Source organism: Erpetoichthys calabaricus, chromosome 2, assembly GCF_900747795.2.
Source record: "Erpetoichthys calabaricus chromosome 2, fErpCal1.3, whole genome shotgun sequence".
NCBI lineage: Eukaryota > Metazoa > Chordata > Cladistia > Polypteriformes > Polypteridae > Erpetoichthys > Erpetoichthys calabaricus.
Window position 1 is genome coordinate 319,517,276 of NC_041395.2, and position 27,683 is coordinate 319,544,958.

Below are 27,683 nucleotides of genomic sequence, written 5' to 3' on the forward strand. Positions count from 1 at the left end.
TTTTTCCCGGGGACGAGACGTGATCTTTTGAAGAGAGACAGAGACACTTTCACTTCCCGCGAGATGGTCAAGTCACATCATACTTACAACCTTCAGAAGCAAGTCCCGTGATACACATGCAGAGTAGGTTAGAGATAATGGAAGTAGGAAAATTCGAAAGTCTCAATAAATTAGAGTAAAGATCGCATTAGCGCAAACAAACTGAAAATATTACTTGGTTAATAATGGAACAGCAAAATGAGATTGAATATTCAGGTGCTGTACAGGCTTTCAAATGTTCGACGTGCTGCACAAAATGTAGATCATGGGCACGCAGCAAGCCAGCGGCTTCTCGATCAAAGAGGAGGTAAAAAAAACACCTGTTGCGTGTTTCCCAATGTATCACCATTTAAGAGGGGTTTCGGAGGAGCAGCCGCGTACCTTTGGGGTACGTTCAGCCCCCCTCTTCACAACCGTGCCTACCACTGGCGGCAGGGGTAGGCGAGCGAATTGCAGATCATGCATGATGGCAGCAGCAGCAGTACGCCAGCAGCTGCTTGAGCAAAGAGGAGTTAAAAAAAAACAAAAAAACAATGCATTTGTTTCCCATTGTATCACCATTTAAGAGGGGTTCTAGAGAAGCGGCCACTGGCAGGGGGGAAAAGGGTTGGCAAGCAAAGCACCCCTAGTATTCTAAAATGTTCAGAGAGCTGTAATATGAAACAAACAGTGTAAAGCATAACTATATTACACATACTGAGACATGTTCCAAGGTATTTCAGTGTTGCAAATTTTGGTACCCAATGTGGGGAGAAATGTGCTACATAGTGTACACCTTCCCACTTTAATAGTCCTGTCTGCACAATTCGGGTCTTAGCCTGTCTTCCGAGAGCCCAGCACAGGGGGACCCCTGTCTGAGTGAACCGTTGGAGAAGATAATAGAGAAAGGTTGCCATGTTACTGTAAGAGTAGAGCCAGATGTATCAAAGGTTTCAAGAAATGGAGGACTACAGAATTCAGACACCAATGCTTGACCTCTGTGACCGCTTAGAGGATCTGAGAAATCAAATGATAATAACAGCAGAGGTCACTGCCACTGAAGAAGTATACTGAGGTGTCTATTGCTTGGTTACATCATGAGGTAGAAGACCATTTTGTTCAGATGCAGTCCCTAATCAGTTGCCTTAAAAGAAGTGCTCGACAGTGTAAAGGAGAGCTGCAGCCGGTTGTACGTAGGTGCATGACGTCTTATTTTCAGCATTCAACTCTAACAGAGGAGATGGGATTTTAGATCAGCTTACTCGTCATCTTCTCAGGCTACACTGGGCCTTCTGAAGATTGGATCTGCATGAATCCATTATAGATTCATTATTTTGTTGAGTGTGAGGTGTAGCTGCCAAGATGGATAGACTGGTGGGTGGTTCCTTACCTGGACAAGAGGCTATAAGGGAAGGATATGGATGGACAGGCGTCCTGGCCTGGGTAGTTGCAGATGCCTCTTCTGGCCATGAAGATATAAAAGAAGGACAGGGAAGGACAGTCTCTTAGGACCATGTAGTCCCCTAGTACGCCAGATGGCAGCATCCCTTGGGTAGAGCTCCCACTTATACACCACCAGGGCACCTGTCCGGGCATGTGGGTGCAGCTAGATTGAGCTGCGGGGAGAGGACATACAAATTTTATGGAGGTTCCACCTGACCCTTAAGTGCTTCCAGGGTGTTATCATGTGGCACAGGAAGTACTCCCGAGTCTGGCAAATAAGAAGCTGCTCAGTCTCATCCAGGTGAGTTGGGGTCGGGAGATGGAGGAGAATTAATATATGAATTGTGCTTGTGAGTACATTTTTGGAGAAAGGACCTGAAAAGAGTATATATGGATAATAAAATTTAGTTTATTTTGAACCCTTGGCTGTATATGTGCACTGTGTCTGGAGTATGGGGGCTCAGTGGCGACCCCTATCTACCAAGAGAGATACATTCTTTGAATTGAATCCTTTAAATGCAGTGTAATATAGTGCTGTTACAAGTGTTTAAAAATAAAGAATTTGCTTCGAGAGATTCACTCGTGTTGACCTACTATTATATTCTATACTTAGCAGACGCCTGTGAACACAACTGAACCTCAAAGCAAAGGAGCCCCTCTCCCACCACCACATAAAATTATATTAACGAAAGATTTATTACTGTTAACAAGATGGTTGTATCTTCTTCACAGAAGAAAAAAGTGCAAAGCATCTGCACAGATACATGGGAAACAAACAAAGACAATGGAGCGACACTTAGTGCCGGGACTTCAAACAATGGAGTGATGGAGCAATATTATTATTAATGTGTTCTCCAAGATTAGAACTCTGTGAGCACAGTGATTGAGATATATATGATATGATATGTATAATATATTTATATCACACACACACACACACACACGCCATCCTCTGCGTGTAGTGGTGAAAGAGGACAGTGAGGAGGTCCCTGCCCGACTCCCCACTCCTGACGTCACGCTTCCCCCTCCCCTCGGCCCGCAGCCTCTCTCTTGGATTAGTGCAAATAAATTGGCACCACAAGCGAACTATGATTCTTAATGCAATGAGAAAAGTCGCAAAATCAACCGGAATGTTCAAGCAAATTATACGAAAAAAGCCCGATCTAAATCCGTTAAGTAGTTCTCTTGTGAAAAGTGGACAGACATACAGACAGACAGACGTTGGATTTTATATATATAGAGAGATACGGAAGTGAAGGTCTGTGATACGGTTTGCATATTTGTAGCTAGAGATCCACAAAGGGAGATATTGAGTCACGTATCAAGAAATAATTTTTTATTCCTAAGCTTTCGACAAACTCCCAGGTGTCATCATCAGAGGAAAATGATTAGACATCCAGGAATATATAGGTGGTGAAGGGTGGGAATAGAGGGGGAGGTTGTAAGAGGTTTGGGGTTAAGAAGGTGTTGGTCATAAAGTCTTTTTTATTATTCAGATGTTCTTCTTTCTAAGCCTGCATATGCCTGGTTCAAGTCCAAGTGTCTGTTAATGGCGTTTTCATTAGAGAGCCACGATTCAGCCAGCTCTGTGGCACTCTTAGTATTGGCCCTGAATTTTGCTTTTACAGTGTCCAGTAGAACTTGTATGTGTGTAAATCAGAGACCATGGGTCTGTCCTTCTGACGACACTGCGATGATATTTCTGTGTACGTGTTGCGAGTCTTTTAGATGTTTGTCCCACGTATACCATCAGGCATGCATTGCATGGAATGCTGTAAACTGCATTTCTTGACTTTTTGCTTTTAGCATTGAAAAGGACAGTCCATAAAGTGTTGGCTGGTTTGTACACTATCCTTATTGCTAGTTTGTGGCCATTTGTTATATTTTGTTTGTGTCTATCATTCCATTTCTTGTTTGAGACATGGTGGCACAGTGGTTAGTTAGCACTGCTGCCTCACAGTTCACATCACATCTTTGGCCACAGCATTCAGTCCAACATCGACGTGGCAGACATTTCCGTGCATGTTAAAGACACTTAAAACACCATGGCTCCACTGCATGTCACCTCCTCCTTCCCCATTGACTTCAATGCATTTCAAGGAGATTGGCGAAGTTCACAAGCACTCCCATGATTCTCCAGGACTGGTGAAGTGAACTCTGCAGGGTTTGCTCATCACTAATCGTGACACTAGGAATTCCTGTCATTCTCCACTTCTTGCTGACTGCTCTGTTCTGTCTTTCAAATGAATTTGTAGCATTCCCAAGTGAGTCCTGCACTTCGCTAGCACAACCCTGAAGCCTCTTCTGAATTTATTTGGTTTGACTCCACAATGCTTTCTCAGAGCCTTACCTGAAATGGTGTTGCTAATTCTGACAAAGATCTTCTCAAAATCGGCAAAATCACTCCAGGACGACTGGAACATGTGCATGAAGCGGTTCACATAGAGGTTCTCCATCCTAAAGCAAAGGAGACAACAGAGGAATATGATGAGCAGACAACTAATGAGGTTGTGGTCGTTTCATAAGAGATCTGTCTGAGATCAGGAGATAAGGAGGAGCGTCTAGCGTGGTTAACGTTGACTCAGGAACTGTTAAGACCACGGTGGCAAAGTTCAACCAAACAGAGTTTGATTTCCAGCCCCATCCCTCTCTAAAAAAGGTGCATGTTCACCCCCTTGGATATCTGTCATCTTTACATTCTCTCCAATCCCAGCCACTGTAGCTTGTCACTCATCACTCCTGGTTGAGTCACCTGGATGAGGGTGTCTGATGTTGAAAGACCAGAAACACCCACTGACCCCCAGTTATGAAGTGTCCAAGTGCATCAACAGATGTACTGTATGTTGTAACCAATGATGACTTTTATATTCGTTCCACTTTTTTAGGATAGTACTGTAGGACAATACAATAATAATAATAATAATAATAATACATTTTATTTATATAGCACCTTTCCCATGCTCAAGGCACAATGCAGTAAGAAAATGGCTACAAGTATTGGTATCTGTTGCATCCCGTATTTTCCAGGATGGATTACAGGTCACAGCTTCTCATTTAGATTAGCAACAGAGAGCATATGGACCTGACCCCTAGGACCCCCATGGACAGTGGACAGGCAGAACCAAACAACACAGCTTCATTGGGCTCCTTGGCGTAAAGGGGCTTCAGGATCAAGGCCTATCTCTGGAGACATTTTCCTGAATCCCCCATGTGCTTTCCAAGGGTTTTCTGTCCCTGCCTGTGCTCAGCTAGGTGGGTGCAGTTAGAGGGCCTCAGTCCCATCTGCATGTTTCCCCCCCACTCCCCACTGGTGAGCTCTTATTGATGAATCCCGACATGACAGATGTGATTTTCCTGGCCTCCCGAGATGACAGCACCACATCATCACTAACAGGATGTCACCCCCATGTTCTCCTGCTGCATTAAGCGCAGCTCTTGCTCTTTTCGTGCCTTTACACACCACCACACTTACGCTTTGGTGTAATTCAGGATGAAGTCAACTCCCTTTTCACTGTCAAACTGAATGTCCCGAGGCAAATCCTTGTGTGCATTGGCATCAATGCTTAATGGAAACCCAGGGTGCCACTCTTTCCACCTATGAAAATGAAGACAAATTAGAGACACCATTGGCAGAACATGAAGAGCAATAGCTGACTGATGGTAGAGATGACTGGACTATGTAATGAAGTTCACTTTAAACAGAGTCGCCAACAGAAGGAGTGCCATCACAGCTGCATATTAAGATTTACGTTTATTTACTTTGATTGCATGTTATAGTCATGATACACACAACCATAGGAGGTCCCTGCTCTAAAGACCTGGAATTGGAGCTGGGGGTGTCACTTGTTAAGATCAGCAGCAGCAGGAGGCAATAGCTAGCACTAAGGGGTGAAATACGTGGGACCCTGGGGTCTGGGGAACGCAACTCAACATCACAGACGGAAAGGAAATCAAAATGTTATATGTTATATGTTATAGTGTAATAAATCACTCACTGCCCATTACTGAGCTTGCAAGAAATTATTGCAGCAGAGTGCCGAGAGCTTTACAGAGGTTGGCAGAGGTCTGCTGGCGCATAATGGGCTGGAAGGGCGAGATGCTTCAGAGTCCATCTGGCATGGAAGGGACGGACATCCTTTAAATCAAGAAGGTTCAAGAAAGAGGCCTGCGACTTCGTAAAAAAAAAATGAATAAATTGGTGTTAGTGGGGCATCACCTCACTGATGATGATCAGTCCTTTCTGTGCTTCTGTGTTATTCCTTCCAGGCAATGTGGTGAAGGGATAAACATTCTTCGCGTTAATCAAACAATGGAAGAACCACAAAAGTAGATCATCTCAGTGTCTCTTTGTTGTCAAATTCTGAACAAGAACTTGCGTATCTGAGTTAGCACAGGTTTTCCAATGAAGAATCATAGGGAAGAACTTGGATCCAAACCATAAAAAGAGACGAAAGGCCACATTTGTTATATGCTGTGAACGTTAGAACAATTTGGAAGAGAACAGGCCATTCAGCCCAAGAAAGCTCGCCTGTCCTATCCACTGAATTCTTCTGCAATAACATCAAGTCGAGTTTTGAATGTCCCTAAAGTCCTGCTGTCTACCACACTATTGGGTCGCTTATTCCATGTGTATGTGGTTCTCTGTGTAAAGAAAAACTTGCTAATGTCTGTGTGAAGTTTCCAGCTGTGTCCCCGTGTACTTAATGATCTTGATGCTCTACAATGATATGCTGTGGTGGCACCTTTGTTAGTAGCAGTCACTTCAAGTTTAAGGAGTACATAAGCAGGTCACATGCTGTGCAGATAGGAGCCACTCAGGCCTCAGTGAGGCACAACAATGCAATGGCACTTGCTCTGGTCAGTATACACAATGATGGATTTCTTTTGTTCTGACTAACGATAAGAATGCTGTAGTGTATGTTTATGCATTTCATTGTGAGGAGCTTAATAATTTATATAAAACAGATGTGAAAAAACTTTTGAAACAATATGAAGATAAATGATCTCCAGAGAACCGTAAATCAAATATAGTGCAATGGTGGTGATGGTAATCTGAACCAGGGGTTGGCGCTGTCTTCTAATGCCTTCTCTCTTCCTCCCTCTGCGGAACAGAAGACTAATTGCCTTCCCACCGCTGATGTCACTTCCATTGTCTGCCCTCCTGGACCTGCCCCTTCCTGCTTGGAGCTCATATGACCAGAAACGAAGCCATCTTAGCTCAGTTCTGTATTGGACACATGTCTGAAAATCATTGTAAGAAGATCATTTGTTTTCACTTATTTTTCTTTATACGGGGTCACAGCCCTACCCCAAATCTTTGTCTGGGTTAGTTTCTTTTCTTACAATGGTTAATTTACAAGTTAATTTATTTAATTTGTTTTTTGGCATTTGACAAAATAGAATGACATACTGTGTTACATATACAGGAATTCCTCCATGATAAAATATTAGTCCTTGTTCAGCATTAATGTTTTCATTGTGTGGTGTTCTTCAACAATACATTTTAAATTGCTAAAGCCAAAGTTACGTTACACAACTTCTAGTTGTTTGGTATGTCAGACTTGCCAACTGTTGTTGCTGATCTTAATCTTAAGTGAAAAGCCATAGAATCAAAGATAAGATGGTCAGAAAGATCACAAACCTTGCGCCAAGGAGGGAAAAGCAGAAAAAGGAGCGAAGGGAACTAATGGCACAGCAAAGAAGCTGTGGAAACAGGGGCCCTAAACAGCACTGCATCTAATTAATCTAAGAGGCCCTGCCAAGAAAGAAAGAAAGAAAGAAAGAAAGAAAGAAAGAAAGAAAGAAAGAAAGAAAGAAAGAAAGAAAGAAAGAAAGAAAGAAAGAAAGAAAGAAAAAGGCAACAAAGGGTAAGGGACTGACAGGAAACAGAAAAGAGACATTTTCTTAAAGGACTTCTTCATCTGAGTTTGTGGATCAAAGCCCCTTTTGTTGAAAGTATTTATTCTCTAACTCTAATTACTCAATTGTCATTTGTAGTGCTGACCCTTTGCTTGCTATTTATTTAACTTCAATTTTTGTTACTTGTTTCTCTTTTAGGCATAATTTCTCAATCTCTCAGTTTTAATCCTTTTTTGCCTTCTTATTACATATTATCTAGTAATGCTAGTATAGTATAGTATAGTATAGTATAGTATAGTATAGTATAGTATAGTATAGTATAGTATAGTATAGTATTATAGTATAGTAATGCTAGTATAGTACTCTAGTATAGTATTATAGTTTAATAATGCTGGTATAGTATTGTAGTATAGTATTATAGTATAGTATTGCTAGTATAGTATTATAGTATCTATACTAATAAAAGGCAAAGCCCTCACTGACTCACTCACTCACTGACTGACTGACTGACTCACTCATCACTAATTCTCCAACTTCCCGTGTAGGTGGAAGGCTGAAATTTGGCAGGCTCATTCCTTACAGCTTACTTAAAAAAGTTAGGCTGGTTTCATTTCGAAATTCTACACGTAACGGTCATAACTGGAACCTCTTTTTTGTCCATATACTGTAATAGACTGCAGCTTGATGGCCGTGGGAGGCGGAGTTGCGTATCGTGTCATCACGCCTCCCACATAATCACGTGAACTGACTATGAACGCAGTACGTAGAAAACAAGGAAGAGCCCCAAAGAGCACTGAAGAAAACATTCATTACACAATTGAGAAGGCAGCGAAACAATAAGAAGCGAGTGAGTGACGCATACAAGCATATTCATAAGTGCAGCTACTGCGGAAACAAAGCACGGTGTAAACCGTAAGTTTAAATTACGTTTATAGAAACGCTCCCGCTGCCGTTTGCAATACCATATTCGCGACATACAAGTTTAATGAGAAAACACGAAGTATAAATGAGACTTTGGATCACTTTGTAACGGAGTTAAAATTGCTGTAGCGAGAAACTTTTAAGTGCCGGGTCTTAGCTAACAATAAATAAAGCCGTGGACATCGCAACATCACACAAGAGAACGGCTCACGTGAACTGACTGAACGCAGCACGAGTGATCACTTCGATGAATCAAACCTGTTCAAAAAACACATTACACAATTGATAATGTAGGAAAAGAATATGAAGCGACTGACGCATACAGACATATTCATGAGTGCAGGTACTTCGGAAACAAAGCACCGTGTAAACCTAAAGTTTAAATTATGTTCATAGACCTACAAAAGGTTGCCATTGATTTGAGGCAAGATTGCTTTTCTCCTGTACAACTATACGTTGCATTCTCAACAGTAAGCTTGCACGGCTTGGTCATATTACAACCGGAGTGCTGAACTGACAACGTGGTATACAAAGAGAACTATAACAATCGTAATAAAAGAACAATAAAACAGCGGAGAACCAGTGGATTAAACAAAAAGGCTGCTTCCTTGGCGAAGCATGGAAAAAGGATGACCTTATATGGCGTTCGTTTATAAAACAGCGGAGAAGCTGTGTAAATGCTGCTTCACAAAAAAACAGCAGAGCACCTTATATGAGCAGGCAGTAAGCTAAAGAAGGGAATCAATAAATAACTATAATCATAATAAATGAACAAAAAATAGTGGAGAATCCGCGGACTACATAAAGGAAATGGGTACCTGAACAGAAAAGTGAGTCTCAAATAGCTACACAATAACTATAACAATCGTAATAAATGAACAATAAAACAATACAGAACCTCTAAGCAAGGAGAAAGGATGGCCTTATATGGCGTTCGTTTATAAAACAGCGGAGAGGCTGGGTAAAGGCAGCTTCACAAAAAAACAGATCCTTAACAAATTGTTATTGGTATATTTTCCCTCAATTTAAAAAGGTTTTCTTTTCTTCTTAATAAAAATTTAAAAGCAGTACTTCGCCGCTGCGAAGCGCGGGGATTTGGCTATATACAGTATATTGATATATATATATGTAGATATGTATATATATATATGTGAATGTATGTATGTATATATGTATGTCTATATATATATATATATATATATATGTAGATATGTATATATATGTGTATATATATGTAGATATGTAAATATGTATATGTATATATATGTGTCTGTATGTATATATATATATGTGTGTATGTATGTATGTAAGTGTGTATATATATATGTATGTGTATGTATGTATGTGTATATGTATATATGTATATGTGTGTGTGTATGTATATGTATATACTGTATGTATATATATATATGTATATGTAGATATGTGTATATGTAGATATGTATATATATGTATATATGTATATATATGTTTACATAACCTCTTTAACACACTACTTCTCCGCTGCGAAGCGCGGGTATTTTGCTAGTAGTATTATAATATAGTAATGCTAGTACAGTATAGTATTATACTATGTGTAATGTTAGTATAGTATTATGGTATAGTATTGCTAGTGTAGTATTGTAGTATAGTATTATAGTATAGTAATGCTAGTATAGTATTATAGTATAGTATTATAATATAGTAATGCTAGTACAGTATAGTATTATACTATGTGTAATGTTAGTATAGTATTATAGTATAGTATTGCTAGTGTAGTATTGTTGTATAGTATTATAGTATAGTAATGCTAGTATAGTTTAGTATTATAATGCTAGTATAGTATTACAGTATAGTAATGCTGTTGAATTACGCTGCCGAAACATGGAAAGCTTCAGCCAGTATCACTCAGAAGGTGAACGTGCTTCACCAACGCTGCCAGCGGTGAATACTGTGCATTCGATATTTCAACCACATTACCAAAGAGGAGGTCTTACAAAGAAGGAAGATGCCAAACCTCAGTATGATTATTGCACACCACCGCCTACGTCTAGCTGGACACGTGATCCGAATGGAGGATAATCGTTTTCCCAAGAAGGCGTTTTAATGGGTTCCACCTGGAGACCGATGTGGCCAAGGACGACCGCGATTGACCTGACATTGAACCTTCATCAACAACTTTAAAGCCCTCAACCTCTCATAGGACAAGTCGAAATCCTCTCTCTCGATTCCACTCAAGCCCCTGTCGCCCAATTAGTTGTTTAGCATATGTGGGGAAAAACGAAGAGGATGCTAATATAACAGATGAGCTAAAGATTATCGTGAATATTGGATTGGATTTTCTGTTTTTTGGCTTCCATTTATTGAATTTTGCTATTGGTTTATGCATTTGGACTTGTTAGCTTTGGATTGTCTTTTTAGACAAATCCATTTTGCCCTTAATTTGTCTTTTTCTGTTTTGGTTCTCTTTTTGATGGATATAAAACATATACGTTATTTTTAAAGATATTTAATTTGAGGTTTAATGGTTTCCCTTTCCCTTGAGGGTTATTTCTGTAGGATTGGGACATTTAAAGTACAGTAGACCCCCGTGAAGTCACAGTTCAGAGTTCACGGCTTCAGTCATTTGTGGATTTTTCCTTATAACCTATCTAATAATTATTAGCAGAAACCGCAAATATCCTCCGCAATTTTTATAGCTTTTTTCAGGGCAATACTGTACTGTAGAGAGAACAGGAAGCAACTGTAGAGGAAATGCAGCTTGGGATGGTGAAAGTAACCAATAGAATTTGAAACTGCAACTCCCGGCATTCCCTGCAGTGGCTCTGATTGGTCTTCTGCTGAGGGTGCTGGGGCTGTTGGGGTCAAAGGATGTCAGCATGCCTTTTACAAAGGGGGCCAGAGACCAGAAGCAAAAAAAAAAGTTTTAGTAATTTGTGTTTCAAGTTCCTGTCTCTCTGCCTGCCTTCTGTTGGGTTACCTGTACTTATTCGTTTTGTCCGGGATCATTTCGTGTTTGGCGTCTGCATTGTCTGCCATCTGCCTATGTACATGAGGACTGTAAGTGGATTCATGACCATCCTGCAAAGAACGAAGCGCTTCTGAACCCATCTTCACCATTTCAGGAACTAGCAGTAGAACTATCTTTACATTCCCATTCAAAGAGCGGATCTCTGGACTATCTATTTTCATCATTACATTTCATCTGTTGCTGTTTTTCATGAACGTTTTTCATGATTTACTGTGTGTGTTTTGTTGGTGCTTTGTTGTATTTAATGTGTAATCGCTGTAAGGGGAACAGGGGTGGTATCGTTGTTTTCATTACATTCTATATTTACTGTTTGATTACCGGATTGCTTTATTTTTGTCTCTGTTTGTGAGTGTGTGCAGGTCGGGTCAAGGCTGGGTGTGTCCCTGGAATCTCCGCCATAAAAATAAATAAATCGCCATCTTCTCGGGCATACTTGTAGCTGCTCTGTCGCGTGATCTGCTTCTTGCGCAATGCTACATTTACTTAAAAGCCTGAACAGCACCTGTCCTTTTTTTTTTTAATTTTATTTATAATTTTATTGTAATCATTCATACAAATCAATCAATTTTTTACAAATAATAGGATATAAAAAAAAAAAAAACAAAGAAAACAAGTCGACCCCCACCCCAGAGAGAGAGAGCATGGCCAACTGAGTAAGACTTAAGGCTTGTAAATATACCTAAATTGATGAGTTTAATAGCCCAGTAGAGATGAATGGAGAGGAAAAAGAAATGCAGAGATAATTGCTTCCTCGGTGCTTTAAGAGCTTATTCTAAAATTTTATTGATTAGATCCTGCCAGGTTTTAAAAAAATTCTGTACAGAACCTCTAACTGTATATTTGATTTTTTCCTATTTCAAACAATATAAAACATCAGTTACCCACTGACTTAAAAGTGGAGAGTTAGGATTCTTCCAGTTGAGCAAAATAAGTCTGCGTGCCAAAAGTGTAGTGAATGCAATCACAGTTTGTTTGTCCTTCTCCATTTTAAAACCATCTGGAAGAACACCAAACACAGCTGTTAATGGGTTAGGAGGGATTGTGACACCAAGGCTGTCTGAGAGGCACTTAAAAATTTTGGTCCAAAATGATGTTAATTTGGTGCAGGCCTAAAACATGTGACCCAGTGAGGCAGGAGCTTGATTGCAGCGTTCGCAGGTTGGATCTTGCCCTGGAAACATTTTGGATAGTTTTAGGCGAGACAGATGAGCTCGATATATAATTTTGAGTTGAATAATTGTATGCTTTGTGCATATGGAGCTCAAGTGAACTCGCTGCATTGCTGTTTTCCACTCCTTTTCTGATATATTGATTACGAGATCTTTTTCCCATTGTCCTCTTGGATTTTTGAAAGGGAGGGACTGCAAGATAATTTTATATATTGCAGAGATGGTGTCAAAGTCCCTGAAATTGAGCAGTATTTTTTCCAGCGTGGACGAGGGTGCAAGATGAGGAAAATCGGGCAGGTTCTGTTTAACAAAGTTCCTAATTTGAAGATAGTGAAAGAAATGTGTAGCTGGAAAGTTAAATTTGGAATGTAATTGTTCATAGGATGCAAAGATCTTGTCTATATAAAGATCTCTGAGCAATTTAATCCCAAATCTTTTCTATTAAAAACTGCATATGTTTGCGAGGGTTGAAAAAGGTGGTTCTCTTGCAGTGGTGCCACATACAAAAGCTTCTCCATCTTAAAATGCTTTCTACATTGGTTCCATATTCTGAGTGAGTGAAGCACAATTGGGTTGTTAGTATATTGCAGATAACTTGCATTTGTTGGGGCACAAAGCAGGGAATATAGAGAAGTACTGCAGGATTTTACTTCTATTGCAGACCAAGCCTGTGTATGTTCATCTATTTGTGTCCAGGTTTTTATAGATTGTATGTTTGCTGCCCAGTAATAAAATTGAAATTTAGGTAGAGCCATGCCACCTTCTGTCTTAGGTCTTTGTAAGGTCGCTCTTTTGACACGTGGGTGTTTTGAGTTCCAAATAAATGAGGTTATTGTTGAATCTAATTGACTTAAAGAATGATTTATTGATGTGTATTGGAATGTTTTGAAATAAAAAAAGAAGCTTAGGAAGAATATTCATCTTAACAACATTAATTCTTCCAGCTAGAGTGAGATGGAGGGTTGACCATCAATGCAAGTCTTGCTTAATTTTTTCCATACAGCCAGCAAAATTTTGTTGATCAAGAGCTTTATGTTTACTTGTGATGTTTACCCCTAGGTATTTAAACTGATCTGCGATGATAAAAGGGAAGGTGTCCAATCTAATATTGTGTGCTTGTGAATTCACTGCCCAATTAATTAATTCTGAGACCAGAGATCTTTTGAAATTCTGTAAGTACTATTAAGACTGCAGGCACAGAATTTTGTCATCTGCATATAGAGAAATTTTCTATTTCAGTCCTTCTCTGATAATCCCATTTATCTGATCTGCATTTTGACAATGAACCGCCAGTGGTTCAATGGCAATTGCAAATAGCAGTTGTGACAAGGAGCATCCTTATCTGGTACCACGTTTAAGCACTTTGAGCTACTTTTTGTATGAAAATGTGCTATATAAATAAATGTTGTTGTTGTTGTTCTAGTTTAAAGTAGTCTGAACAAATATTGTTAATACAAACTGAAGCTTCTGGATTGGTATACAATAGTTTGATCCATGCACAAATGTTCGGGCCAAACCCAAATTTCTCTAATGTAGTGAAAAGGTAGTTCCATTCAATCATATCAAATGCTTTTTCTGCATCTAATGATAATAATATCTCTGGGGTGTTTGACTTTGTTGGTGAGTATATTACATTAAACAGGCATTGAAGATTGGAGGATAAGTGTCGACCCTTGATAAGTCCAGTTTGATCTTGTGATATTACCAAAGGCAGCATTTTCTCCATCCTTCTAGCAATGATTTTTGAGAGTATCTTAACATCATTATTCAGAAGTGAAATTGGTCTGTATGATGCACATTGTAATAAGTCCTTATTTTGTTTAGGGAAGACGGTGATTAATGCTTGGCAAAAAGTTTGAGGTAGAATGTGATTGTCTCTAGCTTCTGTAAATGTTGCTAATAAGAGAGGAGCTAGCTGAGCGGAGAATTTCTTATAAAATTCTGCAGGGTAGCCATCAGGGCCTGCTGCTTTCCCGCCTTGAAGTGACTTTATAGCATCTAGTAATTCTGATAGCACCAGAGGTTTATCCAGTTCCTCCGCATTAAAAGTATCTATTTGTGGTAACTGTAATGTATCCAGACATGCATTATGTTGTGTGTTGTCTTCTTTGAACTCGGTAGAATATAAGGATTTATAGTAGTCTCTAAATGTGTGCATTATATTTTTATGGTCAATGATTTCGTCTCCGTTCGTGTTGGTGATTACTGGGATTGTATTGTGAACTCCTTGTTTGTGAATTTGTTGAGCTAAAAGCTTATTAGCTTTCTCTCCATGTTCATAGTAATGATGTCTGGATTTATAAATTAGTTGTTCAGTTTCTTTAGTTGTCAAGAGGTTGAGTTCTGAATGTAGAGCCTCGCTTGGAAGCCTGGCATGTTCTTCATCTATTCTAGTAATTTTGCTTTTTAGTTCTGATACTTTCTTGGTTTCTAATTTATTCCTGTGGGAAAGTTATGAAATAATCTGTCCTCTTAAGAAGGCCTTTAGAGTTTCCTAGAGTATTCCTGCAAAGACCTCTGAGGATGTGTTTGTCTCTAGAAAGAAACAGATTTGTTTGGATATAAATTCTGTTCAGTTCTCGTCTGCTAATAGAAGTGGGTTAAGATGCCATCTACGAGGTGAGTGTGTGGGGCATAGTAATTTTAGCTCCAAGATTAGAGGTGCATGGTCGGAAATAATAATAGCATCGTACTTGCAAGATTTAATCGTAGGCAAGAATTATTATCTATAAAGAAATAATCTATTCTTGAGTAGCAATGATGTACTGGTGAGTAAAAAGAATATGTTCTTGAGCTTTGGTTTAGAAACCTCCAGTGGTCTGTCCTTTTTGGCTGATTGCTTTGTTTCTCTCTCCTCCCCCAGACATCCTCTGTTCCTGTTGGGGGTTGTGCTCCCCTATGATGTTTGTCTATTCTTTAATCGATAACTAACTGCATACTGAGCTTGTTTTACTTCTGAAAGAGGCATGTTTGTTTGTTTGAAGTGTTTGAATAAAGTTCCTGTCTCTACAATGTCCTGTGTTTCTGTGCAATTCTGTGACCCAAGCATGACACACTGCAGCCTCACTGTCTCTGGGATTGAGACAGTGTCAGCATTTACCTCTGTGTGTTTGCATGCTGCCAGTTCAAGCGCAGTTGGCTCAGTGATTTACTTAATTTCATCCATGGCATCAGTTGCACCTTGTACATATTGTTCCAATAGTTTTTAATTAGTTTTTATAGTTCATTGGTAGTGTGTAAAATGATCAGTGTTGCAGTAATTGTGATGCTCTTTGCATGGAACAAAAATGTGTTCTATTATAACTTCACTTTTTCTTTGTGAATTGTGACGTTTAATTAAAGTGCAGCAAAAAAGTATTTGGCACCCAGGGATGCATTAACCCCCAAGTATATTGCAGTTTAAGGCTTAAAGCCCCAAGATGCTGCCGAAATGCCCTGCACCTTCTAAGGCTTCTGGCAATGAAAACGCGCTTGCATGAACTACTGTACATATAGCGGTAACATCGGTATTTTACATTCTAGCACTTTGGGCATGTGCAGGATTTGGAAGCCTGCCTGTTGAGTTTGGAGTCAGGCTGCCTGGGGTGAGAACTGTTTCTGGGAAGACCAGTAAAGTGTTGGCTAAGAAAGGTGCTTGGACCTCTAATAGTGAATTGGGGACTCAGGGGTGCCATGATACCTGGGACCCCAAGAGGAAGCGCCTAGGAGACAGCCCACCTACCCAATCTGAACTGTGACTGCCCTTGAGCTAATCCCAGGTCAGGGTCTAAAGGTCACTTCCTACCAGTGTCACCATGAGCTTGGAGTTGGAAGACAAGTTGGAGCAAAGGCTCAATCAACAGCAAAAAATGGTGTAGAAAGAGTTTAGTGGGACATTAGTGGAAGTGAAGAGTGGAAGTTGAAAGTTTCAGATGTTGGCCAAGAGAGTAGGCGACATTACAGGCAAGACGCTAAACCTGCACAGCCAGGGCCAGAGGGGATGGGAGGGTTTATTTTCAATTGTATTTAGTTTATTGTGTTTGTGTCATCAGCCGTACAGCCCTGTCTACTTTGGGTGCACAAAACAACATTTGTAAAATAATTTCACAGTTCATGTTCTTTCTTGGGATAAAGTGTACCACACAGAGGTGTCACCAATACACCATCGGGTCTCACAAACATAAAACACCAAATAGTGGACAAGCCCTCCTACCTATATAGCTTTTGCCTCTCTTCAAGTTCTTTGCGTCTGTGCTGCCTGACCAGTTGTGTTTTATCATCCCGAGGCAGTCGGGCTGTAAAAGAAAAAAAGAAAATAAATTAGAATACTCAGGTCACTGCAGGTTCAAGGAAGGAGCAGACCTCTTCTGGATGAAGGAGCGGGACTCGTCTTGTTAATGTTTAAAGAGTGGACTTTTGGTCTACTTTGTTTCCACATCTTTCATTAAGGGCTTGCTAAAAGACAATTTCTCCTTGGGGTTAAATAAAGTATATCAAAATCAAAATATTATTCTATTACAAAGTGTTATTTACACTGGGTACATTCAGGAATGTCTGGGAGAGTGTTGGATTACCTTCGAGTAGAACAGTGCTTGTTGATGGAGCACCCTCAGTACGCAGGTGTGCAGGTGGGTTCTGATCCCTTATCCAGCCAGGGGGGGCAGCTTGAAGGAAGGACAGGGGGATTATTTAAATTATATGCTCCATTGAACTGCTAGGTGGCAGCAACTTGGGAGACAGGCACACCAGTGGACACTGACAGTGCATGCTGGGAGTTGTAGTGCCGTAGAACAACCTTGTTGGGGTCTCTGGGTTCCACCAGGGGGTGCTATAAGGAGCTGCGCTCTGGGGGTTTTGGGACTTCCAATGGACCCAGAGGTACTTCTATTGGGCTACACCCTGGCACCGGAATGTACTCCTGGGTTTGAGATAAAAGGAACCGCCCTCCCACATCCAGTGAGTTGGAGTCAGGAGGAAGGAAGGAAGCCAGATCTCACCTGGTGGTGTGAAGGAGAGGAAAAGAAAGAGAGAAGAGGTATTGTGCTTATCAGAAACCCGTTGTGAAGGAATTAGTTGTGAAATAAATCATTTATTTGAACCCAGGGCTGTGTCTGTGTGGTGATGTCTGAACTTAGAGAGGTTGCAGCGCCCCTTGATGGTCACAAGCATCTTATATAATACGCTACCGTGGCTGTCCATTTGTCTGTCCAGGATTTTAAATCACCTGCAGCTCACAAACCGTTTGAACTATGGACCTGAAATTTGGTACACATATGCTACGTGATCTCTACTATCTGCTTTTGGGGTGGTGATTTTTATTACTCATTTTATTTTTATTTTATTTTATTGTAGAATCAACTCTTGGCAGCGCATAGCAGGGCAGCTGTGCGGCACATGCGTAGGAACACCATTCTCATCCCTACCACCTTCACCATCACTTCCCCTACCTCTTCATATCTTAAATCATTCTTGAGGCAGATTAAAGACTTAAGTGCCTGCTTAAGTGAAAAATTAAAGAAAACGTAGCAAGTAATTGCAATACAAACACTGACTTAATCAGTTTTAATGTGAAAAAATGTCGACGAAAGAAGAAAAGAAATGGGCTGCTAAGGTGGAGAAAAGAAGAGCTGCTCAGGAAGCAACAAGCGCATCAATTTCTGAGCAAACGAATGCTAAACATACAGAGAAAGAGTAGGAAAACTAGGAATGCTCAAGTCAAGTGTATTCATTGCACTTTATCGTGCAGTGCGCCGTTACTGGTATTTACATAAACTGCTAAGGGTTGTGTCTGTCTATCACTCAATTACTCGTGGACCACTGGGGCCAGAACCTTTATCTTGGTCTTAGTCGAATGCTAAAAAAATTGGAGTAGTGGCAACCTCTGTGAAGTTATCGTGCTTCGCATGTTTCTTAAAGTGAGCTGCTCAAGAGGGTGACGTGGTAAAAAGGAAAAGAACAGTGGAGACATCTGCTGAGCATGAAGCGATTTGAGAAGAAGAAGAGAAAGTAGAACAGCAACTCCACCATCTCTTGGGCATCAAGTACAGAAAACAGAAGACGGACAAACACCTGCTCAAACTGACCTGTGGCCCTGTCCTCACATCAGAGTGAGAACATACAGCGCTACACACCATGATGGCACGAGAAAGAACTCCAAGGACGACATCTCCTGAACGTCATGACAGACACACGAGGCACTTCAGTGACAAAGAAGGACGAGAGGTAAGCTTGAATGTAGTTGACATGCCACACATACTCCACTGTACAGAATATGAGAATGATAACAACCGAGAAATGTATGTTGTCAAACAAGGAGATTGTAAAACACTTGCTCCTTCCCCCCGTTGCACACTTTGCTTTTTCATCCTTAGTTTGATATTTGGCTGAAGGGCACTATTCTCAAAAGTGCAATCGATGATTTGCTCAACATAGGATGGGATTTTTTTATATTGAAAACAAAAAAGCGAGCGGCCAAAATGGAAACATTCAGCTTGCTCTTTATGAGCTAACTTTATTTGACAACCGGGGATCCGCATGTTTCCTAATTTTTTATGGTTATCATAATTTGGAGTGTGTTCACAATTAAGAGGTGTTTGCTTATTTGGAGACATATGTAAGGATTTTTTAAAAACTTAAAGAGCTCTATTCTAAAGTTATGAAATTGCTCAAATAATTAAAATTAGTTGTTTAAAATATAAATAGGATGTTGAAAGAATAATGTTTTGGTAGGAAAAAATTTCAGGCTTTCATTCTTAATTTTTTTAAAAACAAAACCCGTCTTTGTAGGTACCACAGCTAGGAATATATAAAGCTGACTGACTGTGTGTGAGCAAATGGCCCCTGTTAATTATTTCTGCAAAGTTTGCATCAGAACCAGTAGGGGGCACAAGCTAGCCCCAAACCCCATAATTAACAACACAGTCACAGGTTCAAATAATGGATTTTTTAATCCTCCAGGCAGCTTGTACAGTAAAGCACAGCCAATGGTCATACTAAAACAACAAAGCTCTTTCTTCTCCTGCGGCTACCCAACTCGGACTCCCTGAGGTAAGGCAGTGGGCTCCTTTTATACTGGACTCAGAGCGGCTTCTGGTGACCCGGCATGACTTATGGGGAGCACTTCTGTGTTGTTTGGAAATCAGGGCAGTTCAACCCTCACAACAGCACCACCTTGTGGCACCAAAGGACCCCAACAAGGCTGCACTTTTGGCCTCCACTTCCCAAGAGCCCCTGCAACTGCAGCAGACCACTGCCACCTAACGTATGCTCCTGGTCTCTGACTTCTGTTCGTCCATCCCCTGGCACCTTCCAACTTGGCAAGAGGTCATGTTTGTTATCCAGCCAGGATGCCCGTCTGTCCTCCATGGCACTCACAAGCACACATTCCCCATTTGTACAAGGAAACACCACAGCCTGTGTTTTATTCTGAAATTTGACTGCACCTGCGCTTTGTTAAGGAAGTACCCAAGGTGACATTTTTTGGGACTTTACACAGGTATGCAAAAGTTGGTCCCTAGAGTGGGCTTAGTCCAGCGTTTCTCAACCTTTAAGTATTTGCAACCCGAGTTTTCATAACAGTTTTAATCGCGCCCCCCCCTAACGTTTTTTTGAAAGGAGCCCACTAATACCAATTTGTTCTTTTTTAATTAATGATATCTCATAGATGCATATTTTATTATACCTACTTAACTTTTATCAACATTTATCTAACTTTATATTTATTTTTCTAGTATCAGAATGTAGTTTAAGTTAATTTGTTTTGGTTTCAATAGATGTATTTTTCATATTTTCGATTCATGTTTTCTTTTTTTCACATCTTCGCGCTCCCCTTTTTGTTACTTCACACTCCCCTAGGGGGGCCCGCCCCACAGTTTGAGAACCACTGGCTTAGTCAGTGAAATTTTGGTTTTGATCTAGAATGTCGACCCCCCAGCCAGACCCTAACAGCCTGGAATGTTCCACTTTTTTGGTCTCCTATGACAAGGAAGCAAACGGTAACAAAATAAACAGGCATTCATTTGTCTTCTCCACCATGGGAAATTTTCATAAAGCAGCAAACTGTGAACTCTCTTTGTCCCCAAAGTGTGAGTCATAAGGAAGTAGAAGGCCAAAGTCACAATAAAAAGCAATGAGAGTCGGTGTTGTGGCAAATCAACAAGAACCTTTACATGTTTCATATGGAAATGGACCAGGAAGTGACAGACCTTCTTTAGTCATACAGGGGTCAAAACATGAAAAGAGACCCCAGGAACCCAACGTTAAGGTACAAAAATGAAAGTGAAAAGCCCAAGTCAAAACAAGACCAAAATTCCCAACACTACCCAGTTATCCTTTTCCTCTCTTTTCCTAAATATCCTTGTTTTTAGATGTATTTGTTTCTGGCTGGATAATAATGTCACATGTCATGGCCACATGACATCATTTATCTCTCTCTCTCTCTCTCTCTCTCTCTCTCTCTATATATATATATATATATATATATATATATATATATATATATTAGCCATGTGCGCCCAACTACGTTGCACATGTTAAAGTTGTCTGTGAAGGGCTCCCTGTTTAAACGCGGCTGCCAGTCGTGACCTGGGCCCTTCGTCGCACAGCATTATGATTTTTTATAAGGGAAACAAAATTACAAAAGAAAACCCTTGGACATTGATTCGATAGGAACGGCCCACTCGGAATCACTGTCCGAATAGTAATTATGTTGTGGTGTAGGAGCATTTCTGCTTCTCTCCGTTCACAGTCCGTCTCGTTTTCACGACGCTGTCGTTTCCTCTCACGATCTGTTCTCAACCTTTCTCCAATCTCGCAGGTTGCTTTGTGGCAATCCAAAGAGTAAGGCAATATACACGGAGCAATGGTTATAAAAGGGGGACACATAGGTATCCAGGCTCTTTAAAGCATAAATAGGGATCACTTCACTGACATGTGAGCAAGCCAGGGTACAACTGTGAGACGCGCAGCACTCGCTGGCTACAACGTAACAATAATAATTTCCGGAACGTGCTGTTACGTTGTCATTCATTTTACCCACTGTCTTTCTTTCAGTCATATGTTACGTAGGCACGTACCTTTTATCTTCAGCAATCTCATTCTCTAACCAGGCCTCAGGAGCTAACCAGCATAACACTGTCCACCACCCCTTTCGTTATTCCGGCACATTGTTGACATCCGTGAGTAACAACAACGTACTAAATTGGAAGGTGGTCTACGCATGCGTGGAATTCGCGGACAAAGAAAGATCAAGATCCAAATGAAGATTATATATAAAGATTAGTTAATTTAAAGCACAACAATTTAGTTTGAATGTCTGTGTTTTGAGGTGTGACTGGAGTACTACAGTCTTCAGTAGTATAAGCCTGGAGGAGATTCTTAATGCAATGCCTATGTCTCTCTACTGCCATCTAGTGCTTCTTCTTCTAATTCATTTGCGGACAAACAAAGATCAAGATCCAAATGAAGATTATATATAGAGATACAGTATATATATATATGTATATGTATAATCCAACGTCTGTCTGTTTGTCTGTCTGTTGTTCATGAGTGAACTACTTAATGGATTTAGATTGGGTTTTTTTCTATAATTTGTTAGAACATTCTGATTGATTTTGCAGCTTCTCTCATCACACTAAGTATTACAGTTCACTTGCAGTACCAATTTATTTGCGTGAATCTGAGAGAAAGGCTGCGGGCCAAGGGGAGGGGGAGGTGAGACCTCAGGAGTAGGGAGCCGGGTGGGCCCTCCTCACTCACACGCCAGCCTCCATTCAAGTCGCTCTACCTCTCGCCATCTGTAGGAGCGTACCTTGCCTCTACTAACGTTTGTTCAGCAGACATTATCATCTAGAGATTGTTAAGGAGTGACGTTTGACATTTTTGAGAGAGAGATAAGAGCTCCATGTGTTTTAGAGGGTTTAGAGATATCATGGCCATGTGCTTTTCTCCCCACGTGGGGATGCTCTCCCGTCAGACGTGAACATGATCAGATACACTGCCAACGTCTATTTATTTTTAAAGTTTGTCCTGTTTCACTACTACATGGGCGCAGATTGTATATCATAATTAATAAAAACATGACGAGGCCTTTGAATCAGCACTCCAAACTGAGTGAAATTTACTATCAAAATGGTGTTGAGAGAGTGGGCTGGGTGCTCAGTGCAAGATGATGTAATGAGGATGGAGTGTCATGATTTGGGTCCTCTAAAGCCTCCAGTGTTAGGTCCGCTTCCAGGATTGCGAGGGGTGTGGCCACTGAGTTTGGGACCTATGATTGGCTATGAGTGCCAATCCTTACCCAGTCTGCAGATACCAAATCTCTGAACTCTTCAGACTTTGTCTTTCTGCTCTTTTCTTGTGTGTACTTTCAGTTCTGACCCTTTGTTCTCTGATCACGTTTATTGTCTCTTGTATTGGGCTTTGGTTTCATTTTGCTTTATATCTTTTTTGTTTGTTTTGCTGTGTTTTTTTACTCACATCTCCCGGTTTTTGCTCAGAAGTTGCCAATTCACTAACAGATCAGCGGCTTGCTTGAGTGCACCTGTACTAACCGCACTTCCTCTTCCAGGTCGAGAGTGGAGAAGGAATCACATGACCCGTGATGAGGCTTCTGGAAGTCCCGCCCCCTCTGCCCTCTGGGCCTATATAGAGACCACGGTGGCCAGAAGTCGGAATTCAGTTTTGGACCTGCAACTGCTGGAATAGCCTGCAGAAGCACAGAATACTTGACTGGGACACAGCCAACATTTTAATGTTTTCTTTGTTTTTGTTGCTTTTCATTTCTTTCCATTACTCTGCACAACAAAGTTTTTGCTTCTTGAACACTGTTGGGTGTTTATTATAGACTTTAGGGTGCTGATCACATCAAAATTTACCCATCACGTACCGTTTCAGAGAAATCTTCAGTTTTGTCATGATTTTTTCTTATATTTGTATCCAAACATTTTCACTCCTGTAAGTGACTTATCAACAACGGTTTGTGCAGCCTGGGCATGTCCAGGTATGGCATCAGGCCATGTTGGAAGCTGTTCTGTGGAAGTTGACATCCTGGGCAGGTCTGAATGAGCTTGACGCTGTCTCAGCATGCTATAAAGGTGGCTTGCATACACCGATCCTGCTCGTTTGGTTCATATAGATAGTCAGTGTGTATGTACAGTATCAGTATAGTAAAGTATAGTATCTGTAGCAATATAATAATAAGTAAGCTTGATCCTATAGACATTTTGGTGTCGGGCGATATGTCTCGTCAATGTCGTAACAGCTGCAATACATTCTGCTATATCTGTGGCGAATATACACTTGCGCCTCAGAGATGTTGGATGACTGCTCTTGTGAAGAAAGCTTATCATCTGTATTTCAGCTGCAAAACTGGTGATCAAGACAAGGAATGGGTGCCTAACATTTGCTGAGAGCCTGGCTCAGAAGCACTCGAAAGACGATGCCATTTGCTTTACCGATGATATGGTGAGAACAGACAGACTATGTGACGGACTGTTCGTTCTGTTTGACTAATGTGTCTGATTTCTCTGCCAAAAACAAGAAGTCAATTGAATATCCTAATCTGCCTTCAGCAATGAGACCTGTGCCACATGACGACAGTCTTCCAATTCCGAAACCACCAGAGGATTGGACCTTAGACTAACTAGACGAAGAAACTGCAATGCAGGGTACTGACAGTGACATTGACCTGGATTTTGAACTGTGCTCATCAGGCGATCCACATCTGATAACACACTCTGAATTGAACGATTTGGTCAGAGATTTGGGTTTGTCAAAAGCAAAAGCCGAGCTGCTGGATTTGAGACTACAGAAATGGTGTTTGCTGTCACCAGGTATGAAAATTTTTGTGTTTCAAGGCCGACATCAAGATATAACCAGATTTTTTGCACAAGTCTACAGTCTCTGTTTCTGTTGTGACATTGAAGGATTGCTCTCGGACTTGGGTTGTGATCAAAAACTGGAAGAGTGGCGTCTCTTCATTGATTCGTCATTGTTAAGCCTGAAAGCTGTTCTGCTACACAATGGCAACGTTTAATCTTCAGTACCTGTTGGCCATGCAGCACACATGAAAGAAATGTATGAGAATATGGAACTGTTGCTGAAGCACATCCAGTATAGCAAGTACAACTGGAATATCTGTGGAGATCTTAAAGTCGTTGCTCTGTTACTAGGACTGCAGCTCGGCTATACAAAGTACTGTTGTTTCATCTGTGAATGGGACAACCGTGCCAAAGAGTCGCACTATTCTTGACAGAACTGGCCACTCCATAAAAAGTTAGTTCCAGGACAGAAAAATGTGGCACATGAATCGCTTGTCTACCCAGCAAAGATATTTTTGCCTCCTCTTTACATAAAACTGGGACTCATGAAGAATTTCGTGAAAGCACTGAACAAGGAAGGCGAAGGTTTTTGTTATTTAAGACAGATATTCCCAAGAATAACTGATGCCAAGATCAAAGAGGGCATTTTTGTTGGCCCCCAGATCAGACATGTCATGAGTGACAAGCGGTTTGAAGATCTGTTAGTTGGGCCGGAAAGCCTTCAAAGACATTGTTGACAATTTTCTGGGCAATTACAAAGCCCCAAACTACATTCAGCTGGTAGACAAACTTCTCAAAGCATACAAGACAACGAAGTGCAACATGTCACTCAAGATTCATTTCCTCCACTTACACTTGGACTTCTTCCCCGCAAATCTCGGTGCCGTCAGTGATGAACACGGTGAAAGGTTTCACCAGGACATTGCTACAATGGAGAGACAATACCAGGGCAACTGGAATCTGTCAATGCTTGCTGACTACTGTTGGACACTGCAACATGATGCACCAGACATTGAATACAAAAGAAAATCAGGAGCAAAACACTTTTAATTCTGTTGAATTTAATAGCTTATGCGAAACATAAACGTGACTAAATACGTTATTGTCAGTAAACTTATAAATGTCTATTTCTCAGAGTTCCTACGTAATGTGGTAAAACTATATTTGTGCATACCCAGTAGGTACCTGTCACAATCAGCAAAAACTTTTCAGGAAGCAAGACTTTTCAAAAAAATTGTTGTTCAATGTTATTAGTCTTACGGCTAATCAATGAGGGTCTTGGGGAGACCCTAACACTTCACAGTCTCTTGTCCTGTTTCTGCTACAATGGCAATGTTACCACATCAATGACATAACTTTAAATATAAATAATATCTGCAATAAAACAATCAACAAAGAGAAATAAATTGTGGCGTTCCCATATGTGTGCACGATAGTCAGATCCAAAATGTTAGGTAAAAGAAATGCAAAATGTCAATAAATAAATAAATATAATCATGCGCTGACTTACAGCTCCATTTGGGACCGACCATTAGACCATATGGCAGTCACAAAGTGTGCAGACCACTGAAAGTGAGGCTCTGTGGGTCTGGTGTGGGTCTCCAGTACACATCCAGTAACTGTTGGTACGAGAAGCACAAAGTGATATTCGAGCCTCAGCTGCCCCCCAGTCATCATGCCGCTCGCTCCCCCTCCGGCACAACAGTTTCAAAGTGCCACACAGCTGTGCTCCCAGAACTCCATTGGAGAACTGCTCATCGTCAATGTGTTGGTGCTTCACAACAATCGATTGACACTTCATGGGGGAGATCACTTCCCTCTCCCCCCAACACACTCATTGTTCACATGTTAGTGCTTTGCAGGGTTTGTTACATCACGGAGAAAACTCGTCGTTCATTTGTTGGTGCTTCACAACAATTGATTGACACTTCATGGGGGAAAGCATTTGTAGTGTAGTGGAATTGGAGAAATCAGTGGTAAAGAAACAGATCAGCTCATCTATTATGCACAACCGTTCATCAGTAAAAAATAAATTAGAGGTAACATTGGTCGTAAATATGAATGGCCTCAACTCATCAGCTGTAAATCAACACACAACTGTACAAAAAAAAATTACAAATCAGAACTAAATAGTGCAATCAGGAGGGCGTAAAGGCACAATGTTAGAGCACATGCTGATTGGTGTGTTCCTCTTTTCTGCCCCCTAATTGTTGTTATGTGTGTTCCCCTCTATGCCCACGACTGTGTAGCCATCGACAGGTCCAACATTACTGTGAAATCTGCATGTGACGCAATCCATGTGCGCAAAGGAAGTCGGAGCCCTGCCATGTTGGGGCCAGAAAACTGTCTTTCTCTCAACGTGGACAAGACCGCTAGTTGTGGATTCCTGGAGCCCCCCTGGACCACCACCTGCCTTTATAAAGTTCTGAGAGGACACTGCATAGTGTGGTGCTTTAGTTTTCTGCTTTGTTGTTTAGTTTTGTTTGAATTCCTGTATTTTTATGTTAGTTTTTTTTTTTAATTGTTTTGCCTTTTGATAATTAGTATCTGGATTGCTGGTTTGGTTTTGTTATTTTTGGTCAAATTCTTTTTGACTACCTTTTGTTACACTTTTTAACACTTTTACTCTTATTTTGTTTTTTGAAAATAAACTCTTTTTTTGTCATTTTGGGCCAGGGGTTACACATTTCCCTTCTCCCTCTTTAGTACTAGGGTGTTGTACCGTGTTAGCCATTATGGATGTAATGAGGAGTCAAGTAAAATGATACCTCTTATTGGCTCACTAAAAAGATTACAATATGCAAGGTTACATGACAACTCAGGCCCATTCTTCAGGCCAATTTTAAATGTATTGTTTGTAATTTACAAACTTGCTTGAAGAAGGGGCCTGAGTTGCCTTGTAAGCTTGCATATTGTAGTCTTTTTAATCAGCCAATAATAAATGTCATTTTGCTTGACTTCTCTTTCTCCCTCTTGAAATTCAAAAGCTTTGGCCCTTTCTTTAGTTGAGTAGGCCGCAAAGCCTGCTTCTTGAGTTTTGAAAGCCAAGGTAACTTAGTAAGGATGACATTATCATTTTCTCGCTGTTGTGATTGGTGTATTTTATCAATTTTCTCTTTTTGTGGGTTTTCTAGTGAATTTCTGGGAGTTCTTGCAGATGAATCTGAGGTTTATTAACTCAAGGAATCTGATTTGGACATTTATTGTGTCCTATTTTATTTCCTGGAGAAGTTGTAGTTTTTTTTTTTTTACCATCTCAAATGTTGTTCTGCAGTGCCATATTGAGGTATTGAGGTAACTTCCCAGAATTACCCAGGAATGTGACATCTGCAATGGTTATATTGTGCGTCATTTAGGCATCCATGTTTGGATAATCAAAAGCCTTTCATGTGTTTCTCTGTGCCTTTTGATCTTGATTTTCCAACTTTCTTTTCACCCGCGGTTTTCTTTCTTGTCTACACTGAC

General features: G+C 40.6%; 1 protein-coding gene across 1 annotated transcript in view; it reads right to left on the minus strand.

The window, feature by feature from the left end:
- The window catches only part of alox5a (arachidonate 5-lipoxygenase a), an 82,289-nt gene that overhangs the window by 40,066 nt on the left and 14,540 nt on the right, over positions 1 to 27,683 (minus strand). The window contains exons 3-5 of the mRNA XM_028795938.2: positions 16,613 to 16,694; positions 4,934 to 5,056; positions 3,812 to 3,918 (exon numbers count right to left, since the gene is read on the minus strand). Coding sequence (XP_028651771.1) covers positions 3,812 to 3,918; positions 4,934 to 5,056; positions 16,613 to 16,694 — 312 coding nt within the window. The remainder of the gene's footprint in view (positions 1 to 3,811; positions 3,919 to 4,933; positions 5,057 to 16,612; positions 16,695 to 27,683) is intronic.